General features: G+C 43.2%; 1 protein-coding gene across 5 annotated transcripts in view; it reads left to right on the forward strand.

The window, feature by feature from the left end:
* The first annotated feature begins 5,696 nt into the window (after positions 1 to 5,696).
* RAB8B (RAB8B, member RAS oncogene family) overlaps positions 5,697 to 21,098 on the forward strand; it is a 28,925-nt gene continuing 13,523 nt past the window's right edge. For 3 of the 5 annotated variants that reach the window (XM_082061479.1, XM_082061477.1, XM_082061478.1), the window contains exons 1-2: positions 5,697 to 5,917; positions 20,889 to 20,949. In XM_082061479.1, coding sequence (XP_081917605.1) covers positions 5,794 to 5,917; positions 20,889 to 20,949 — 185 coding nt within the window. In that variant the 5' untranslated portion in view covers positions 5,697 to 5,793. The remainder of the gene's footprint in view (positions 5,918 to 20,888; positions 20,950 to 21,098) is intronic. The other 2 variants (XR_014184903.1, XM_082061476.1) reach the window with 1 other exon arrangement.

Consider the following 21,098-nt stretch of genomic DNA (forward strand, 5'->3'; position numbering starts at 1 on the left):
TTCAGAGTCACCGTTTACAGCAAAAATTGGTTTTTGTGGAAGGAGAGGCACACAGGATGATCTGAAAACAGGATGTGTTTTGGACACATCCCTCTATTTGGTTCTCTCTTTTGGTTTTACTTGGAGATTCATTTCCTTCTCGTAACTGCTTGTAGTTCAGTGACCTGCTGAATGAGTCAATTCTAATGCGTTATCTTCAGTCTTGTGATGGAAGCTTTTTTTGAAGTATACTCTTTAGAAAACAAGCACCGTGCTGTGAGTTGAGGAGAGAAATACAGTGTGCACTCTGTGGCATGCCTGACACAGACAGCGATAGATTCAGCTCTCAGAATGACTTCCCCTTTCCGCCCTTCTCCCAGCAAAGACTTTGATCTCATTTTAGAGAAAAGAACAAGAAACATTTTTTGTCCACCCGACTGACAACAGAAAATTTCCAAAAGCTGATCTGGAGATGTTTAAAAACAACATAGTGAGAGTTGGGTTTTTTCTCTGCATTGTGACTGGCAGTCCCTTGTTGAAAAGCTGGGTCCGTGTCTCTGAGGACATGCACTGCGGTGGTCTCTGAGGACACGCACTGCGGTGGTCTCTGAGGACATGCACTGCGGTGGTCTCTGAGGACACGCACTGCGGTGGTCTCTGAGGACACGCACTGCGGTGGTCTCTGAGGACACGCACTGCGGTGGTCTCTGGGGACATGCACTGCGGTGGTCTCTGAGGACACGCACTGCGGTGGTCTCCTGCAGGGCTGGGACAGCCTGCAAGCCCTCCCTGTGCCCGCTGACACCCACTGCTGCTCTGTTCTGCTCTGTTTGTGGCCATTCTGCAGCTGAGGTTTTGCACATCCTTCAGATTTGCTGACAGATGTCGCGAGAATAGAGGATTTTGGGGGGTTTACTACAAAACCTCATTTAACCTCATGTGGTTGCTGAGGAAGAGAGTGTTGACTGATTTTTAACAAACAGATTTACCCTATTAATGCTTGTAGTGGTTTGTCTAGAATACTAAAACGTGGCTAGGTGTCCCCGTAGTGCTATTGTTAAGCCCATTTAGATTTTCATACGCTAACCAGCTCTACGGTGCACGCAGAATACGTAGGTTCACTTCAAGTGGTATATTTGATCTGTAAACACCCTGCCCATGGTTTTGCCTGTACTGCAGAATTAAGTATTATAATAGTAATTGATTATAAATTAATAGTCTAAACCACGGCATGTAGTCATGTGGTTTAAATATGCATGTGCCGAGAGAGTTTAGATTAGCACTGGAACTTGAACCTTGAAGAAGGTCCAGTTTTAGCACTACACTACCTTAATAGCAAACCTTGAAACTGATGGAACTTACAGATGACAGTCTTACAGGGCTTTTCCTTTCTGGAATTGAACTGTGCATACTTTATTTTTCCCAATAATGACTTGATTTAAGCTCTTCTGTGTGAAGTTCTGCAGCATATACATGTGGAAAATTCATACATTTAGGTCACTTGAGTAAAGGAGAACACTGTTCTTTGTAAAGACCACAAAAGTTAAACTGACATACCAAATGCAGTTAAGACAGAGTGTAGAATGGGCATAGAAGCACTGACCTGCAGTGAAAGACATATTTACTGGAACTGGAGAATCAGGACATTTTTTAAAAGGAGTGTCACATGATGGGGATCAAACAGTAATAAATGGCAGAAGCACCTGCCAAAACCAGAGTTGTTACAGATATACATCAAAAATATTATCCTATTAGCCAGCAGAGTCCAGAAGTTAGGGAGCAAAGCTCATGTTAATGATTTGCAGTCAGGTGGCATTCAGGGCAAGACTGTCTCGTAAGATTATCTTTTGTAGGACTTGGACCTGTGGATTCCAGTTAGTGCCAAATTAACAGGACCTTGGTTCTACCAACGTGTTTTAAACTCTATTGTTTTTATTAAACCTTGCACTTAAACAATTATGATGTAGGATTTCCTATAATTTCGTAGGCATTGAACAGAAGAGCTTGGTTAAAGACAGATTTTCACACCGTTCTCTTTTTACTTAACCAGTCTCGCCTTTGAACTGAGAGGGAAGAAGGATTTTTGGAAGCTAGAAGTAATGACATCTATCAGTTGATAAAGTAAAAACAAGAGTGGGAATGAAGTAGCAATGTAATCTGTTTTTTTTTTCTTTAAAATGTAGGTGTTGGTAAACTACTCACAAGTGTTCTCCGAGTTTTATAACGTGTATGTAAAGACTGCTGGATTTTTTGCACATGAATAGAGTGAGTAGTTGCATTTTGCTATTCATGTTAGTGCATTTGTTAAACCAAGGGCTTTAACAGATGCACTTCACACACACCTCAGCGACTAATGGCATTCTGCTGGGCCTTGGTTGGGACTCCACATCTATTTACTGGGTGAGCCTCAGCTGTGGTATTCACGCAAAACTTTTAGGGCAGTCATTTAGGGTTGTACAGGGAACTACAATTCTGCTTTATTGAAACATACCAATCAGCATCACACTATTACAGTGCTGTCTGCTTTTGTGTAGTGACAGTGTTCCGTGTTCCCCTCAGTGCTGCTCCCACATCAGAAAAAAATGGAATGTTTAATTGTAGTTGATCTATTTGACTCTAATGCAATAACACAGACTGGGCTGCACAATATTTTCATGGAACAGGTATCATGGCAGCTTGGTTACTGAGCCTTAAAAGCTTTGTAGTACTCCTCAAAGTTTTACTAACATATTTCAAAGTTGTACAATTGGGTGATTACAGTTTTTCCATATTCTGGAGAATAAAAAAATTAACTCTTAATTTTTATGTCTTGTTTTTAAAGTTCATGGTTAAGTAAACATCTGTCCCTTGAATCTGGCAAACTGGCACTTTTCCAAATCAGAACAGAACACAATATTGCGAAGCACCAGTGTAATTAAAGAGGGAAGTAATTTGCATTATTTTTCTATAAAACTACTCTTGAGTAACAGATGGCGATCGCAAACATATTGCTCCAGAGACATATGGAAGCCTATTTGTTCCATAAAACTCAAGAGTGAATATTAACCCCAAAATTACTCCCGTCAATGCTTAAATGGGATTGTGTAGTAATCTTCAGTGTGGCCATAATTGCAGTACATAGCAACTCAAGTCTCTGAAAATACAGATAACGGGGGAATGTTTCAGAGATTAGTTTTTCATTTGCAGTTTCCTATAAGCTGATTATTCACGCTAGACTGAAATAATTAACCAATTTGGTTTGACTGCTTCAGTGCCAGGTTGCCATTATCATTTATAAAATTAAATCTTGTAATAAGTATTGTAACAAGCCATCTTAACATCTAAAGAGCCCAACTGCTGAACTAGGCAGAACTTTCCAAGTGTGTAAAAAAATAAATGGACCAGCAATTCCCCCCATCCTTGTTTTGCTGCCTTGATTCTGCTCTATCAGGTGATATCCTGCTCTCCCAGAAGTCTCCATCAAACAAAGAAATTTTTACATTAATCACAACACAGCATCCATGATATAAAGTCAGATTTTGATACAATTAACTGGCAGTAGATTCGCGTTCATGACAAGTTCTGACTGAACTCACCCCGTACAGGGGTGTACATCAGGTGTGCCATTGGATTTTTGGTGGTTTGTTATCATAAACGTGTATTGGCCAGGTACACCACCAAACTGAGACCCTTAACAGGAAGATTTGGAATAATTAATAGCTAGAAGCAGAATAGCTTTTGCTTTTTAAAGGTTTTTAATAGGTGAAGGTGTTTGTTTGGAGTGAATCACACAGTATCACAGTATCACTGTATGTTTGGGATTGGAAGGGACCTCAAAAGATCATCCAGTCCAATCCCCCTGCTGGAGCTGGAACACCCAGATGAGGTTACACAGGAAGGTGTCCAGGCGGGCTTGAATGTCTCCAGAGTAGGAGACTCCACAGCCTCCCTGGGCAGCCTGGGCCAGTGTCTGTCACCCTCACTGAGAAGAAGTTTCTTCTCAAATTTAAGTAGAACCTCTTGTGTTCCAGCTTGATCCCATTACCCCTTGTCCTATCATTGTTTGCCACTGAGAAGAGCCTGGCTCCATCCTCGTGGCACTCCCCCTTTATATATTTATAAACATTAATAAGGTCACCCCTCAGTCTCCTCCAAGCTAAAGAGCCCCAGCTCCCTCAGCCTTTCCTCACACAGGAGGTGCTCCACTCCCTTAATCATCTTCGTTTCCCTGCGCTGGACTCTCTCCAGCAGTTCCCTGTCCTGCTGGAACTGAGGGGCCCAGAACTGGACACAATATCGCAGATGTGGTCTCACCAGGGCAGAGCAGAGGGGCAGGAGAACCTCTCTGACCTACTAACCACCCCGCTTCTAATCCACCCCAGGATGCCATTGGCCTTCCTGGCCACAAGGGCACAGTGCTGGCTCATGGGCATCCTGCTGTCCACCAGGACCCCCAGGTCCCTTTCCCCTACACTGCTCTCTAATATGTAATCTCCCAACCTATACTGGAACCTGGGGTTGTTCCTGCCCAGATGCAGGACTCTACACTTTCCCTTGTTAAATTTCACAAGCCAGGCATTGTAATAGTTTAGCCCTATTTCACCCCATCAAATTGTAGGTTAACGTCATGGAGTGATTTGTGTGTGTGCTTGGAATATGGAGGCTAACCACGGATGACAGAGCTTTAATATTCCAAACTAATTTTGTTTGACTCCATATAGAACTCAGCATGTATATCGGTCAAGTTAACACCAGGAAAAAAAAGTTAGAAAGGCCCTTTCACAGTTGTAGGCTGGGCTGTAGGTACCAGCTCTGGCTGCAGATGGAGACCCTGCCAAGCAGGTATCTCCAGGAAGGCAGCTGGTGGCTCAGGCCTTGCAGGACGGCAATCCCTTAATGAACAATTTGGGGAAAATGGCTCTTTTTCCTTTGTTTTCCTAAGAGGGGAGAACTGGTGTAGTGATTTATAGTGTTGGAGATTTCTGTTTGTATCTTGTCCAAAGGCTACAATTTTCAAATCAAATGAAAGCAATAGCTCTTTGCTGTCACTGTGTTTCAGTAATGCTATTTATTTTTATAGTGTCTTGTGACATCCTGTGGGGATCACAGCACAGTGAATACATAATGAGGCAGCCTCACGCCAAGACATAATTATCAGTGGAAAAAGATGGGGACAAGTGTTTATTGAAGTGCTGCAGAGCAGCCACACGTTGTTGCAGAACACCCACGGGCTCAGTGCTGCTTGGGACTGCAGGAGAATTTCTTCTGTTGTGCGAACAAGTTTCTTCCTTACTTGGCACTACCAAAGCAACATGTAAACATTTGAGGCCACACGGGCACTCGCGTTTCACCTGTGCTTGCTAGCGATGTGCACTTTTAGGGCGTTATTTGTGTCACTTGAGCAGATAAATAGGTGACTGTTTACAAATCTAGCTAGTTTCCGCGGAGAATTAGCCCAGCCCCTTGCAGAATGAGGCCATCTGATTGCTCAGTGACTGCCGTTCTGCAAGTGGGATTAAACTCAGGACGTGTGTGTTTCTATGCAGAAAACTCATGTGTGTGCTGCGAGTCGACCACCGGGAGCGTGAGGCCCCACACAGACGGACGGCCCGTGGCCTGCTGTCAGTGTGCGTCCGCAGCCACGGCTCGGCCGGGCCGGGGCGGGGCGGAACCCCCGCGGCCTACAGCTCCCGTCGGGCCTGCCGCTTCCGGCGCGCCGTGACGCGGGAGCCGCCTCCGGGAGCAGGCGCCGGGCGGTGCTGCGCTGCGCTCGAGCCGCGCTCGCCCCCTCCTGCTGCGGCGGCGAGCCCGAGCCCGAGCCCGAGCCGAGGGAAGATGGCGAAGACGTACGACTATCTGTTCAAGCTGCTGCTGATCGGGGACTCGGGCGTGGGCAAGACCTGCCTGCTCTTCCGCTTCAGCGAGGACGCCTTCAACACCACCTTCATCTCCACCATCGGTGAGGGGCCCGCGTCCCCCGCAGCGAGCGGGGTGCGGCCGGGGCTCTCCCGCCGGGAGCGGAGCTGCGGGCCGGGCGGGAGGGCCGGGGGGCGCCGCCCGTCTCGCCGCCCGGGGCTGGGGCCGCGCTGGGCGGCCCGTGCGTGGAGCAGGAGCCCCGCGGCCGGCAGGGCCCCGGGCGGGGGAGGCGCCGCCGTGCCCGGTTCCGCGGGGAGCGGGAGCGCAGCCCCCGCGCTCGCAGCGCCGCTCCCGCCGTCCCCGCGGAGGCGGTGGGGCCCGCGGGGCCGGTGCGGGCAGGCCGCGCGGGAACGGCTTGTCCCGGGGCCGGAGGGCGGCGCGGCGGGACCCGCCGGATGCGGGTCGGTCCTGCGGCCCCGGCCGCAGCAACAGTTGGCGCGGGCTCGGCCGCCCAGCCCCGGGGCCGCTCCCGTTGTTCCCGCTGCTGGCGGAGCCGGTGTCTCCGGGGACTGTGCGATCGGTGGCGTGTGCGGGGCTGCCCCGGACCGAGCCCTGCGCGAAATCCCGGCTGTTGCACCGGCCGCGTTACGGAATGATCCGTCCGTTGTTCTCGCTCTTTCGCTACCGCTCTTTTCATGCTCGGATGTGAGATGTTCGTTTTCAGAAAGCAGAAGCGGGCCTGGGCTGCTTAAACTGAGTGTGGCTCCTGCTGAGCTGCGCGGTGACAGAACCGCTCCAGACGGGGTTTCATGGTTTTCTTGTACGTGCATGTGTGTGTTCACATACGTGTAGCTACATTTTGGAGATCCGGAGCGGTTCTGCTCAAGCCCCTTAGTCGACTAGAGCTAAAAGCTCCTTAGTGATGGTAGGGGAACCTCCTTGACCAAAGCCGAGTTCAGTTATAAATGCACTGGTGAAAAGGGGTTTCTAAAGCTCAACTGGCTTCTTTTAATGATAATGATACCGAAACCGACCACGGTGCCTTATATTTCTGCAAGATTTGTCAGTCTTAAAATACTTCTTGCTCAACTAAACATAAGCACAATTTCCAGGTTGCTCACTGAGATAGTGCTGAGTTGAAATCTCAGTCTGACAAGACTTGAGATTTATGGTTAGCTGCTTGTCGTTGTGGTCACTTCTAAAAGAAAATGAAGGACACTTGGGATGAAGGATAAACTGCACTGGAGGCTGCAGGTATTTAGGATGACAAAACTAATGCTTTGAAGAGTAACACTAAGAGGATGAGTAGCCTCTTCATCGGAAGGAAATTGATTTAAAGATGATGTAGAATAATGAGTTGGGTTTTTTTTTATGTTGCCCAAATGCCATAACCTCTTCAGACATTTTGCTGAACTTGATACACAGGGAAAAACAAACAAAAAACCAAAACAAAGCAAACAAAAAAACGTAAACAAAATAAAACCAAGCAACAACAACAACAAATTTTTCTTTGGGCGGATATGGTTGACTAGAAGAGGTATGGCTGCATTTCTAGTGCTTTGAGAACACATTTTCTGCATTTCAATAAAGAAGTTCTGAGGAATTAAAATGGCACATTCATTTTCTTTCTGCAGCCACTTTCAAAATGCTGTAATGGTAACAGCAGCTAATCAAGACCTGAGTAGCATTTTACCTAAAAAGGTATTTTGCTCCATCTGTGGTAGAATAAAAAGCTTAATAAACATTAATAAGTGCTCCATAGTTAAAAAAAAATGCCTACATCGGGACTGTACTAAATATAAATTACCTTTTTATACTTATAAAGACATAGATAACATAAACCGGTGCATATATCTTCCAACCATGTTCTTTGTTTCCTGAACTGCTTAGCCCCTTGATATTTCTTTTTCACACTGATTCACTTCGAAGTCTTGAGAATTGTGAATAGGATGCTGGTTTTTCTTACCTTATTCAGTAAATAAATAATTTGCTCTTATTTCCTTCCTTTATGTTTGGTTTCACAAGGGCTGTCTTATCACCACTACTCAACTTGAAGAAAGTTACTAGTAATTGAGGCATACTTCTGGCTCCATAGGTAGTATTTGTGATTTCACAGTTATGTTTTCTTCCTTATGATTTGTTTCTCCCAGTCCCTTTTATTTTTTACCAAAGGACCTACAAAGAGGAAAGTCGACAATGTAGGAAATAGTGAAGCTGCTCATGAAGTCCTTATGTAGGCTTAAATAACAATACTTGTTTTTTTCAGTCTTCATCACATATTGCTTGTATTAGTTTTGGGTTAATCACGTAGATCTAATCTGTTCTTGAGGACGCACCCGCGCACACTCTGTGAGCATATGCTGGCTGCTCAGCGCTGGTTGGTGTTACAGTCACAACTCGTACCTCTGAGGAGCTCAGGGGCATTCACTCCGCTTTTAACAACTCTGCCCTTTCCCGCTGGCCGATAGGGCGCAGCCAGCCCTGGTGTGGCGGTGGCACAGGGCTGCAAAGCTTGTCCCCAACGGGCCCGCCTGCCGGGTTTAGTTTTAAGGTCTCCAGATTAGCGTTCCTAATTGAGTACAGCGAGTCTTCCCAAAGGGTTAGCTGCCAGGCTGCTTTGTTTACGTGTTCTCCGAAAAGTGTGTTCTGCAATATGGTGGTACTTACTGTTACCGTGTCTGTTCGGTTCACAGTGACTGCAATTAGCACGCATGATGTGATGAGCCGGCAGTGGTGCCCTCTGGTCTGTCTCCCAGCAGGATCAGAGTTGGTTTCACTGTACAGTCCATGAAGGCATGTGCTTGAGATGTGTTGATGTTAAATTTTACTGTTTACTCTTATGTATGTAAATGCTGTGTGTGAGTGAGGTGAGTCGGAGTTTTTTCTGAACTACATGGGGTTAAACTCGTTTCAACTTTTTTTCTTAGATTCTACATCCAGAAATTAAAGCAGACTTTGTTGCCGTGACAAAAGGCACCCCGTATCATGTCTGCACACCAAATATCTGTCTTATAATTTCCCACTTCTGTTGTTGTGTATTAAACCAGGGCAAACCACACCACTTTGGTTAGCAGAGCAATGGAAACACTTTCCAGAAGGGGAAAAAGAAAGTGGGAGGGGGATATGGAAATACTGCTTTGTTATAGAATATTTTTACTTAGCCTTGATGGTTGTATTATAGGAGTGAGTCAATAATGACTTGTGGTTACTTTGTCATCTTGCATGGTATGCGTGTGTCACACTTTGCAGATTCCCTGCTCTTCCGCTGTCAGGCAAAACTGGAAGTTTGCAAACGGTCTCTTGACTTTTCAAGACTTTGGCTGTGCTGTAAGGGTGGCTGTACTGATTCAGACAGTAAAGTCTTCCAGCCCTGTGTCCTGTGGCCAACAGCTGCTTGAGAAGCAGGATAAACGTGAAGTGCACGTGTATTTATAATTTTATCAGACTTTAAAAAATTCTTTTTGGGCAAATCTTGGCTCAGGAAACTTTTTGTCTTTATCTTGACTACTTGGCATAACTAAAACCTTCAGCAAACTTTGCTACCTGTTATGAGCAGTAAACCAGCAATCTTTCTCTGGTGATCCTTTTGGGTATTACAAGTGATGTGTTTCCAATCAGCAGCCTCAGGCAAGGCAGGTCCTTGGCCTTCAGCAGCTTTATATTTTTTATGTAGGGCTCCATAGCTCTGTTTGGAAAATATCTAAAAGGGCTGACAAGTCATGATAGTTCTGTGGTCCCTAGTGAGGATCAGCTTTTCACTGGTAACGTGGGATAAAACTTTTACAACGGGAATGTGTTATATAAGGTTATGTTGCTTGGTTTGCTTCCTGAGTGGAAACTTCTGCTTCTGCACAGTTCTACATGGAAAGTGAAATGCAGTTGAGTCAGCTTATTTTCACATTTCAACACCTCCTAAAGCAAAACTTATCTTGGAGTATCTCATGTGCATTTTGCTCGTAGTTTCAGTGAGGTGCACGAGAATAAGCAGCATTAATTTAGTAGTCTAAGTATCTTAACTTGCTGTTCAAGTAGTGCTGTCTGGTAAAACTGGATTTGGTTTATCATTCCAAATAATAAGGTTTATTCTTTGCATTCCTTTCAAGTTTGTATTTAAACTGGTCTCTATGAGAGTAAATCACATCTTTTGGCTGATAGCATTTCTGACTTAGTACAAAGGCTTGCTGACGCTGAAACAAAATTTGTCGTATTTATTTTTTTTAATCCAAGATGATATCAGCATTTGGCAGGAAGTTGCCCACACGAGATAGTACTGGCTCTCAGAGTTGAAACAATTTGTTGATTTTACAGAAGTAACTTTTCCTTAGCCTACAGCTTGCAAAATAGGACACTGCTCTGGCAATCAAACACATGTATGCTGACCTTTGAACACTTGGATGAAAGTCCTTTGACAAGCAAAATTACCAACTTCCCTTTTGCAGTGAAATTTCCATGTCTGTAATGTGTGATGGAAATTGTTGTAGTGCACTCAAGTCAAATTATGCCCCACTGAATATTTCTTCTCTTCTTTGCCATGGCTACTTGTCTGGCAGACAAAAGATGGGTTGTTGTTTTGTTGGGTTTTTTTCAACCTCCCATTAATCTTCCCTATTCACTATGCTCATTCAATCAGTTTCTCTTGGGCTTCTCCAGATGGTAGGAGCTGTAGAAGAAAGCAAACATCAGTGATACATGAGCGAAGTGGGGGAAGAGGGAGGAAGGAGTTGTCAGTAGTACTTTATCGTCATTATAATGAACAAATTGCAAGAGAGACTTTGAAGTGACTGAGACTAGTTTGTCTCAGGTGGCACCTGTTATTCACATCTACAGAATGCAAGTGCATGTGCAAGGCTTGTAGGATGTGGGACTTGGGTATCTCAGTGCGAGAAGGTCAAGGGTTTGCATGGCAATGGGGCAGTACTGTGGAGGTAAATGTGGAACTGGAAGAATGATTCGGTGTTCAAGGAATGTGATGGGTGGTCAGCAAGATACTATTCTGATGTTGATCAGAAGGCATCATAGTTGGAGACATCACAGGTTGAAAGCATTAAAGTTTGTATCTCGAGTGACCTTAAATTTGATACTAACACCCAGCAGGTAACAAAAGACACCTTAGACTTTGATTTTCGCCTCCTGACGAGGTTGTGTTACCCTATTGTATTCTGCAACAGGCCAATAGGCAAGTGAAATTGTTTGGCTTCTATTAAAAATGCTGCTGCAGCTTTCTCGCTGCATGTTAATCTGAAGCAGCGTGACAGATGTCCAACTGTTCTGTGCCTGCTCCTGACTGGCAGATGGAGCTCTGTCTTGGTTATAAGTTACCTGGTTATTTGAGTGACAGGGGGGCAGCTTAGAGCTGCTTTTCTGGCTTGGTTTGAATGCAAAGTTAAGAACACAGGCTAACATTGAATGTAGGAACAAATGTATCGATTAATTGATTGCAGGCTTTGAGAGAGGTATTGAAGACATATAGCTTTTGTTTGTGACATATTTATTTATTTTCTTGGAAGGATTTCCTAGTCCTTCCGTAACAGGGCATCCTTTTATTAGAAACAGATCTGGAACTGGCTTCAGAATTGAACTGAAATTCATAAGAGGTGATGAAGAATGCATGGAGTATTTACAGTGATGCTTCCTTTCATGTTTTGTGATATAAATTGTTTGTAATTCAAAGGATATTATATAGCTTTTTGTCTTTAGTCAGGTGTTATGATAAGCTATAGTGTCCAGTCCATAAAGCTGACTGTAGATGTATAAAATAGATCTGATCCTTTTCTCATGTAGATGAACTATGAATAATAGTAACTTCAGCAGAGTTGTACTTTGTAAGAACGTTGTACAAGTGGAGTTGGTCTGGAAGTTTTTAGCTGCAACTCAGAACTGAAGTTGGCAGCTTCCTGTTCCTACAGGGCTTGCACTGGGATGTAATTTGGCACCTCTCAAAAGTTTTTTGACCATTAATTGCATGTAAGTTTAATGTTGTGGTGTATAGTAAGCTCTCCTCCTACGTGTAAGCTATGAGGCTTTTAGATTGTATGTAGTTTCAAAGACAACTAAAGTACTGCATGTTTCAGAAGACTTTTCTTCTGCTAGGGGGAACAAACAGTTGACCCAGTTTAAGATGATCTGTATTAGTTTTGCTGCTGCTGTACAAACTCTACTGGTTTGGGCACCAGAGGAAGAAAAACTGATGGTGAATGTCAGTAGCATTCTCTTATGTGTATTCTAGTGTCTGAGAGCAGACTGGTCACTAATAAGAGTGTGACATCGAATCTGGAACTTGGGAAGAACAGGCTGAATTTAAGAAATTGGGCAGAGCTAAACTGGCTGTGATCCAGGGAACACATACCCTGCTCCACCGCACCCCAGCTCCCCCAGCAAAACCCTCCTTTCTGTCATCAGCCTGAGAGAGAGCGCTCTGCTTTACTGAAACAGAATGTCTGTGTGGTGTGACTTCTGATGGGATTGAAGATGAAGGTACCTGTGTCAGCCCAGGCATGGGAGGAAGGAGGAAGATAGAGTAAGTCAGAGTAGCTGCTGGGCGGGAGAACAACTCTGGCTGAGCAGGAGCGACTAAGAGGAGCATTGAGAATGTGCTGTGCAGGAAAAGGTAACAATGGTGTTCCCAGAGCCTGTTGGGAGCGCCATCTTTAAATAACTTCAGTAACTTCAAACCTTCTGCTTTGACTGTGGTTTGTTTTTGCTGCTGCACCAAGAACTTTACACACTTGCTTCTGAAACATGACCATATTTCAGACTGTAACTGAAATTCATAGATTAGATGATTTATCTTACTAAAGATAGTTCTTACTGGATGAGACATTTTGGTCTTCATAGATAACCAGAATCCGTTTGGTCAGAGCATCGGTTACAAAGCTAAGAACCGTCTTACTGCCATTGTTGACGTGTGGGGGTTTTTTGGTATTTTTCTCCCTGTTTATGTTGCTGCTAATACTCATATTCTGTGTACTTTCCCTTCCAGTTTTAGCTGGTCTGTGCCCTCTGAAGTCTCATGTGTTTAATGAGTGGGGTGTTCCTGCGTTCCTATAAAAGCTTCAAAAATTTCACCACTGCTCATCTTTTAAAATTGCGTTTATCTTTACAGTGGTCGTGGTTTATTTATACCTGCTCTAACATTAACCAATTCAACATCTTATTTTTCCTCTCCCTCTAACCTTACCTTGTTATCCCCGAGTCTCTCACGGAGATGCTTGGCCATGCAAGTTGTTGGGCCGTCACGATTTTTAACTGTATGCACTGACTGTTCCCATCAGGTCTCCTGTGCCCGTCTTGTATCGGCAGCCAACGGGAAATGTGTGCAGTGCCTATTGTAGGTACCCTCAGAACAGAGGATGCCAAGGTCACTGGTTGTACTGTGCAGGGGTTTTTTATCTCCAAGTGTGTGCGCTTGCTTTCCATGTAGCAGCTCTTCTGTTTTAAACAGACAGTGATATGGCCCCCAAAAGTCTTTATTTCTTTACTCTGGATAACGGGTTCAGTACAAATATCCAGATCAAGTGGGAGCCCTAGAGCTTTAAAAAGCTTTTCTAAAGAGAAGAGGCATCTCCACTTCTCGCTCAACAGTCATGTAGGTTCATCTGGATCAAAAATTATTGAGCAAAATGAAACTTAACCTTTTTGGCCTCTTCTCATCGTTGCAACTGAAGTGTAGTATATGAATAGTGAACAATGAACTTTAAGTCTTGGTGGCAAGTATTATATCTGTTACATAGGATTTTTTTAATAAGGAGTTTTTTTGACCTACTTGTGGGCCACCTTTTGGTCTGTAGTGACTGGTTGGTTAAACAGAGCATGTGTTCGGCTGCTGAGAGAGGAGAGCTGTGACTGTGTGTGCCTGTTCTCTGGGTTACGCCATCAGTTGTCATTAGAGATGATGGTAAACTGAATTATGCAATTTGCACGGAAAACAAACATGAAAGACATGTAAACTAACCAGATCAAAAGAGGAAAGGATTTGGTCGTGACTCTTCAGTGGTGGCACCTCCCCTAGTTCCAACTAACTGTGAAACTGTAGCTTCAACTCAAGTCTGTTGGCTGATTTTAACATTTGCTGCTCTCCAGTTGCACCCTGGCTTGAGAGGAATATGTTCTCAAGTTAGTGCATTCCTCCTAGAGACAGTCAGTCTATAAATAATCCTTAAAATAAACAAACTTTGCTGTCTGTATCAGCAGTGCAATTTTAATCTATTTCAAAATTATTTTAGATGAAACCGAGTTACCACCAAGTGTAGCTTGTTTTACATTCAAAATAGAATGAGAGGTAGACATAGGTGAATTTCTGTGCACCTCCACGGAGCTGTAGTACCTGTGTTGTAAACTCTCAAAGATGTTCTGCGCAGACCCAGCCCTTTTAAAGCTGGGCTGTTGTGACTGTTGGTAATTTTAGTCATGTCAAGCAGTAATAAGTTTCTACTATTGTGTTGTTTCATAGCCTCTAAATTTGGATCGAGTATTTTTGGTGCTTAAAATCATGCCATTCAAAGGCTGCTCAAAGCAGTCTGTAAATCCTGAATTCAAACTGCAGAGAAGAGGGTTTCTCTTTTCAGCATCGTGTGGCGTCCCAGGGCAGCTCTGCGGTGCTTGGTTGTGGTGGCAGAGCTCGGAGGAGCGCCGGCTTCAAACCTTAGAGTGATCATCAAACTACACCGTAGGTTATTGAGCTGTCAAAAACCCGAATGTTTCAAAGTGTAGGTTGGTCTGATTCTCATGATAATAAGTTGTATGCTGCTTCCCTTGTTCTGTTTTAGATAGAAGGTGGTGTATACTAAAGGCAGCTCAGTGCAGTGGCTGTGCCGTAGCTGAGACACAAGCTGAAGGAAGGTGGCCCTTGGCTTTTAGCTTTATGAGCATCGGTCTGATCTTGGTACAAAGTTTCAAGGTCTTATAAGCAGGAAACTGCCTTGTGTTAAATATATACGCACCCACGTTCTTTCTCGCCTTACCTATGGCAGCCATTTGTATGCATTTATTTTGCCAGTGTCGTATGTTTAGACTTTAAGAACCTTAATGTATTAATAACTTTCGAGGTGCAAGGCACAGCTCCATGTATCATTGCGTAGGGCGCCAGTCTTAGTGTGGGTGAAGACTAAGATAAAGAATGGCCAGCTAATCTGAAGGAGCCTGTCCAGCCCACTCTGAATTTAGCCATGTTTTGTGGATTCTTGTGGGCTGCCCATAAGGAATAGAATGCAGCTGTGTCCCTTTAATTTGTGAAAGGATGAATAAAACTGCTTGCACTTGTGTATAATTCTAAAATAAATTCATGTTGCAACTTTAAAAAATGTTGACCTTCACCCCGTTGTGTTGTTCCATGTTAATCTGCTGTATTTTTGAATGGTTGCAATAAAAAGACTACTGCGTCTTTAATTTGTGCAGTGATACAAGACATTGCTGAGATAATCTGAAAATGCCTCGCAGATGTTACTGAGGACTAAAGCCAGGCGTTCAAGTTCAAAACGATGAGACTTTGCTCTTTTGCGTGAGGCTGTATGACACACTGGTATGTTGCAAGTGTTCCCCACCCTGCCTTTTACACTTATCTTGTTTCCTACTTGGTCATTTCTTATGTTTACTGAAATCCTTCTCAAAAGATCTAATTTTAAAGCCGATTTCTGAGGCTTCATTTATCTGCCTTTGTAGATTGAGACAGTATACTCAAGTAGCACAACAAAATATTCCCTTAAAAATACCATTAAAAAATAGTTGTGTATTAAATCCAAATCCTGCAATGCCTACTGCTGAGAACAACAAAAAAAGTAATAATGCCTGGGTAAGCTTGTGGGGAAAATCTACAGGAACAAATTTATGTCTCTCAGCTGTTGGATGCATATGGTAAAGAGCAGGTTTCTGAGGAGCAGTGTCCTGCAGGCCTGTCCCTGCTTGGAGTCAGCGTGGAAGGTGCTGAAACCCTTCAGCTGTGCAGACGTGTGTCCACACACAGCTCGTGTGTGATCGGCGCTGATACCGCGTGTCTGTCATCCTGTGGTGAGCGAGGGGTGCGCGAGTGCCTCAGCGTCCTTCAGCACCGACCGCTCCCAGCTCGGCAGAGCATTATGAAAGGCAAATGTGCTGGCAGCAGGTGGCTCTGAGGCATGTCCTGCTGCAGATCTCGCAGGTGACAGGCTGTGACAGCTCTCAAATGCAGACCCGTGCTTGGGAGGATGAGCAGAACGGTCCCCGCTGTCACAGCTCTGCAGAGGTCCTGCTGCTCACTGGTTCCGATGGGCCTCTGTGCACCTTGGTGCTTGCTGTTCTTGAGAAGCAAAGCCCATAGGGAGGAGTATTTCAGAGTAATTCTCTCCCAGAGTTCAACAAACGGAAGGTGAAGCATATTGATTTTCAGTCGTGGGCCTCTTCTCGCTTCCTTTTTTTGAAGGTAGGTTACAAGTCTGCTTGCTCATTTTTGAGTTGCTTTTAATTCAGACTTGACTCTGAGCAACTGCAGGAAGATGTTCTCCATTTGTGTATTGTGAAGACTTTTATATGTTGTGTTTTGCAGAAAAAAAGTTGCAGAATTTTCTCCCTCTCTAGCTCTGCCCATTGAAGAAAAATCAACCCCTCCCTGACCCTACACATAAATACAGCAGGACAGGAGGGGCCAATGCTGTGAGGTTGGAGCAAGCCCAGCTTGAAAGTTGTTGCATAAATTCCAGTTGTTCTGATGCTGTATTGCTCAAAAGTGTAAGGAGACTTTGTACCCTGACTCCTTTCCCTGGTTCGTAATGAGTTCATTTTTATTGTGATCTATGTCCAATGGTGATAAGTGCCACAAAGTTTTTGTTTATCAGGGAATCTTGTTGGAAAAATATTTTATTTCCATTTAATTTTACTTCTTCCATTTTTTTTCTTCAAAAGAGTAAGGTAAGATTTAGATAAGTAGGAAGAGAACTTTTAAAAGAGAGTGGGGTTTTTTATTATGTGCAGGTCACGCAAAACAGATCTCTTAATTTTTACTTAATAAACAAGATCTGACACTGTGATGCATCTTTTATGCTCTTTGATAGATGAGTCTAAAATGAGACTTTCTAGCAAGCAAGTCAGATAGCTTCTTTGCCAATTTTTGATATTTCACCACTTTTAAAATTCCCTGTGCTTGTATATTTTAAAAAACAAACAACAATAAACCATTTGAAATGCTAGTGCATTGAGTAATTATTATTATTATTTAGTAAGTATTGCTTTGACAGAGGTAGAGAAATACAGTGGTAGATACACAGGCTAGTGTGCGCTGTCGGAGATTGACGTTTATTCACATCCTGAAAGGAGGTGATTTCCTGGCTGATTTATTGCTACAGCTGCACCAGAAAAATGTTATTAAATCTAAAGACTCCGTGAGCTTAGTGAAACGGGAAACCTAGTCAATCAACTTGGGTTCAAATCAACAGGAGTTGTCATCTGATCATACAGCTTTCTCATGTAAGGTCCAGCTGCTGCAAGCTGATGTTGAGCCACATGAAAAATTAACATACTCGTTAACCGTACAGTTAAATATTAAGAATTCTGATGTGTGCTTGCCAGTGGCTACTAAGTGAGTTTTGATTTATATATATATATGAAACTTTTTGTTTATTTTCTGTCTTTCACTACTTGTGTTGTTGGAGAACATGGCCCTTCCAGTACCTTCTTTCTAAGCAGACTGAAGACCAGAGAAACCTTTACCTTCAGAAGCATTTGCTGGTGCTGCTGTAACACTGTACTTGCTCCAGCCAGAATGCTTTGGTTTGGTTTCCTTGTGCTGTAGCATTTTCTGCAGCAGAAATGTTGTTTGAAAGAAGAAACAAGACAACCTTTAAGTCTGAAGAGCGGTGTGTGGGGAAAACTTGCAGTGGCGACCCAGCTGGGACTCTGTGGCACTGGAAAACCTGAGGCGCTGGCTCTGGTGACTGCAGGGTTAAAATCCCTGGTGAGGAGAGGACAGAAGAGTAACAGTGGTGCCTTAGGAGTAAGCTGCTGTTCTAAAATCTGTAGTAGCAAAATGAACTGTTTCAGCATCTCGGCTCAGTTTGTCCTTACATTCTGTAAGAATTGTGTCAGACTGGTTTTATTAAGGTTCATAGTAGGAAACCCTTGGTACTGCAGCTGGAAAAGGAACCTCTCAATCTGCACTGCCGGGCGGTTCTGTATATTCAGTATTGCAACGTAGCTCTTTGGAACATTTCCCAATGTCTCTAAAATGATTGCATTGCAGCCTAATTATGTGTAAAATCTGCCCAGGTTGGCTGGAATATGAAGGAAGGTGTAAGTATGGAGTGGTGGAAGAGGTGCTAGTGGCAGAAGAGCTTTCAGTGGATGAGATGAAGATGAGTTCTTGGCTTAGAGCAAAAGCAGCCTTGGTGAGGCCAGTCCCCTTGGCTACGTGGTGCTGGACAATGGTTAGACCCTAGCTGGGGAGTTTTATTATCTTCGCGTGGTGATACAAGGGAAATGTGGCAACCTGCAGATCTCATGGGGTTTTTGTGTAAGTCTTTGTGTGGCATTAATGACACTGTTCTTTTTCTGAGTGTGCAGAATTCCTTGCTCACTGTATTCTTTGAGAGAGGTTTGTTGGGAGCTATGGGATAAAATACCCTCAGTAAAGGGATGAGAGGGCATGCATCCCTGGCTTATAGTTAGCAAGGAACCAAAAAGGATTTTGAAGAACAATAAGCCCTGAGCTGCTTTTACCTCATGCTGCAAGGGAAATGGAAGCAATTACAGTGCTGACCAATGCATGGGTCAGGCCTCGCCTTAGACTTGGTCCATGCAGGCTGCAAGCTTGTGATACCTACCACAGGTGCTGTTTTATCTGTGTCTAGTACGTGCTGACTTGCTGGGTGACTTGTGTGGTGACTCCAGTTAAGCAGTTAAAAGTAATTATCCTGTCAGCCTTTGCATTCTAAGAATTCGTCTGGGTCTGTGTTTTCTAAAAGCTTCTAAAACTTCAGATGGACGTGCAAATGTTTCTGGTCTTTTTCTCCCTACTGGAGAGAACAGCATTGCATATTGCATTTTAAACCGTGAAAGTTCAGATTTCTCTGTAAGCAGGAGGTTGCTGCGCAGGCCGTGAGCGGTGGCAGGAAGCACAGCCGTGTCACCGGGCCGCGGTGTCACCGGGCCGCAGTGTCACCGGGCCGGCTCCACCAGCGCTTGCCGCTCACCGCTTCCTGTTGCTGAAGAGAAAGAACAAAAGAAACGCCAGTTTCTAGTTCATTTTAGCCTCTCAAAAGTTGCAGTCGCATTTGCTAAACTTCTTAGTATCATAACAGAGGTAATTATGGCCTTGCCCTTTATATTCTTCCTTTAGCTTCGAAATTCATCTTTGAGAATTTTGGTTAAGTTCCTACGAGAAGCCTCAAGTTCTGAGAAGGTATCTTTTGTGCAGATCCTGGGTTTTAGAAGTGACCTAAGGGACGGCTTTCAGATAGTGTTGCATCTAGTTACAAAAAAACAACTTTACAAAGGAGATGCAAAATCCTATTAAATGTAGAAAGGAAATACTTGACAAACTTCTGTTGTGTATAGTAAGGATTTTTTAAGTACACATCAGTCTTATGTCATTTTTGGAAGAGTGTGAATTAATGAAAATATCTTTTTGCCTGTAAATGTACTAGTGAAGCTTGGGAAAATGCAATTGTAGCAGTAGTTACAGCATTTTAAATTAATGCAATTAATTTCATACGCTGTTAAAAGTGCTGATGAGATATTTCTGCTCATAATTTGTTTTCTAACTAATGGGCTAAACTACATATCCATAGCACATCATGATTAAGTGGCTGAAACTTGGTATTTTCAGTATATTCAAATATTAATACCGCATGTGAGAAGAATGAAAGTCAAATAGTTAATGAATGACTATATTTCATATCCAAATGCTACTGTAGTATATTAAAAAAAATCCCGTAGCTTCCTGTTTAAGTGATGGATGAATTCTTACAGCTATAAACAGCGTTTTCTCAATTAAGATACTCTTGGTAATTTTCACTTAAATTACATCTGAGGAAAGAAGAAATTAAATAAATATTAACAAAATAGCCTACCCCACCCCCCAAATCCTTTACAAACTGTGACTGTATGTTAAATAACTGTTTAGGATTCAGTGAAGAAAAAAATGGGCTATTAGTTTCAAAACAGATTAATTGGGGGGTAAATGGGGGTGTCTGGGATGATTCAAGAATCCAGCAGTCACATAGTGGGGCTTGAACAGTGTTAATTTGAGCTGTGTTAAAGTATAGATTACAATAGGATGTGAAAGTGAAAATAGTACAGGGTAAGGGCTGATCTGTTTGGAAATCTTGGCTTTGATTCTTAGATCCATTTGATTTGTCTAAACCTTAAAAGGCATTAGTAAGCTCATCTGAATTATTTATTTTTTTTCATCCATGGCTTAAAATCTGTCTTTGAACATCAATCTCAGAACTGATGGGAGTTCCACATGTGGAAGTATAACAGGGGAAAAGAAGTGTTTTCTTGATACTTTTTGGAGTTTTCTAGAAAATCTAAGTTACTCTTAAACTCATGTTCTTGAAAAAGTCCCATGCGTGAGCTACTTCAGCCACCTTCAGCAGCTCTCTGTATAGCTTTTATCTCCTGTGATGCTTTACCTTTAGCTCTGATGTCCAAACAGATTGCATTAAATATCTGTTTTTAAAAGTAGATGCTAGTTTGAAAAAGGAACTAAGGGATCAAAGCATTTTATCCTCAGATCCAGCAGAGGTTCTAGGGAATTAATTTGAACTGCAGGGGCTGGTCAAAAGTTGAGAAAAATATACATTTGAACTAGTGAACTTCTCAGTGTAAAATGGAGGAATTTTGAGATTAAACCTTCCTCGCATAATCTTGACTAAGTGTAGTAGTGAGTCTGAGTTTGGTCTGTTTTCATTGTGCAGAATAATTTATCCTTGGCATGTTGGATGCAGCTGAAGACCTTTGTGCATCCTCAGCACTTGCTGGTGTTTGGAAGAAATGACAACGTCAGAATAATTCTTTTGCCTAAGTTTGCTCTTACCAAATTGTCCAAAGGAAACGGAACACTTCCTTTTCATTTATTGCAAAACTTAGAGTATCTCTTTCTCTGGCAGGAATTGACTTCAAGATCAGAACAATAGAACTAGATGGGAAGAAAATCAAGCTACAAATATGGTAAGTATTCCAAAATAATTTAAGTTTTCAGTGAGTATTGAACTAATCTGTCAGCAGAAATACTTCGTAGGTTTTGAGCTGGGGTGTACCAGAAGTTTCATACGTTCTATTCATTGACTGTCTGTGAGTTTGTGCTTTCTTCTGGCTTG

This window comes from Streptopelia decaocto, assembly GCF_964273445.1.
Source record: "Streptopelia decaocto genome assembly, chromosome: 9".
NCBI lineage: Eukaryota > Metazoa > Chordata > Aves > Columbiformes > Columbidae > Streptopelia > Streptopelia decaocto.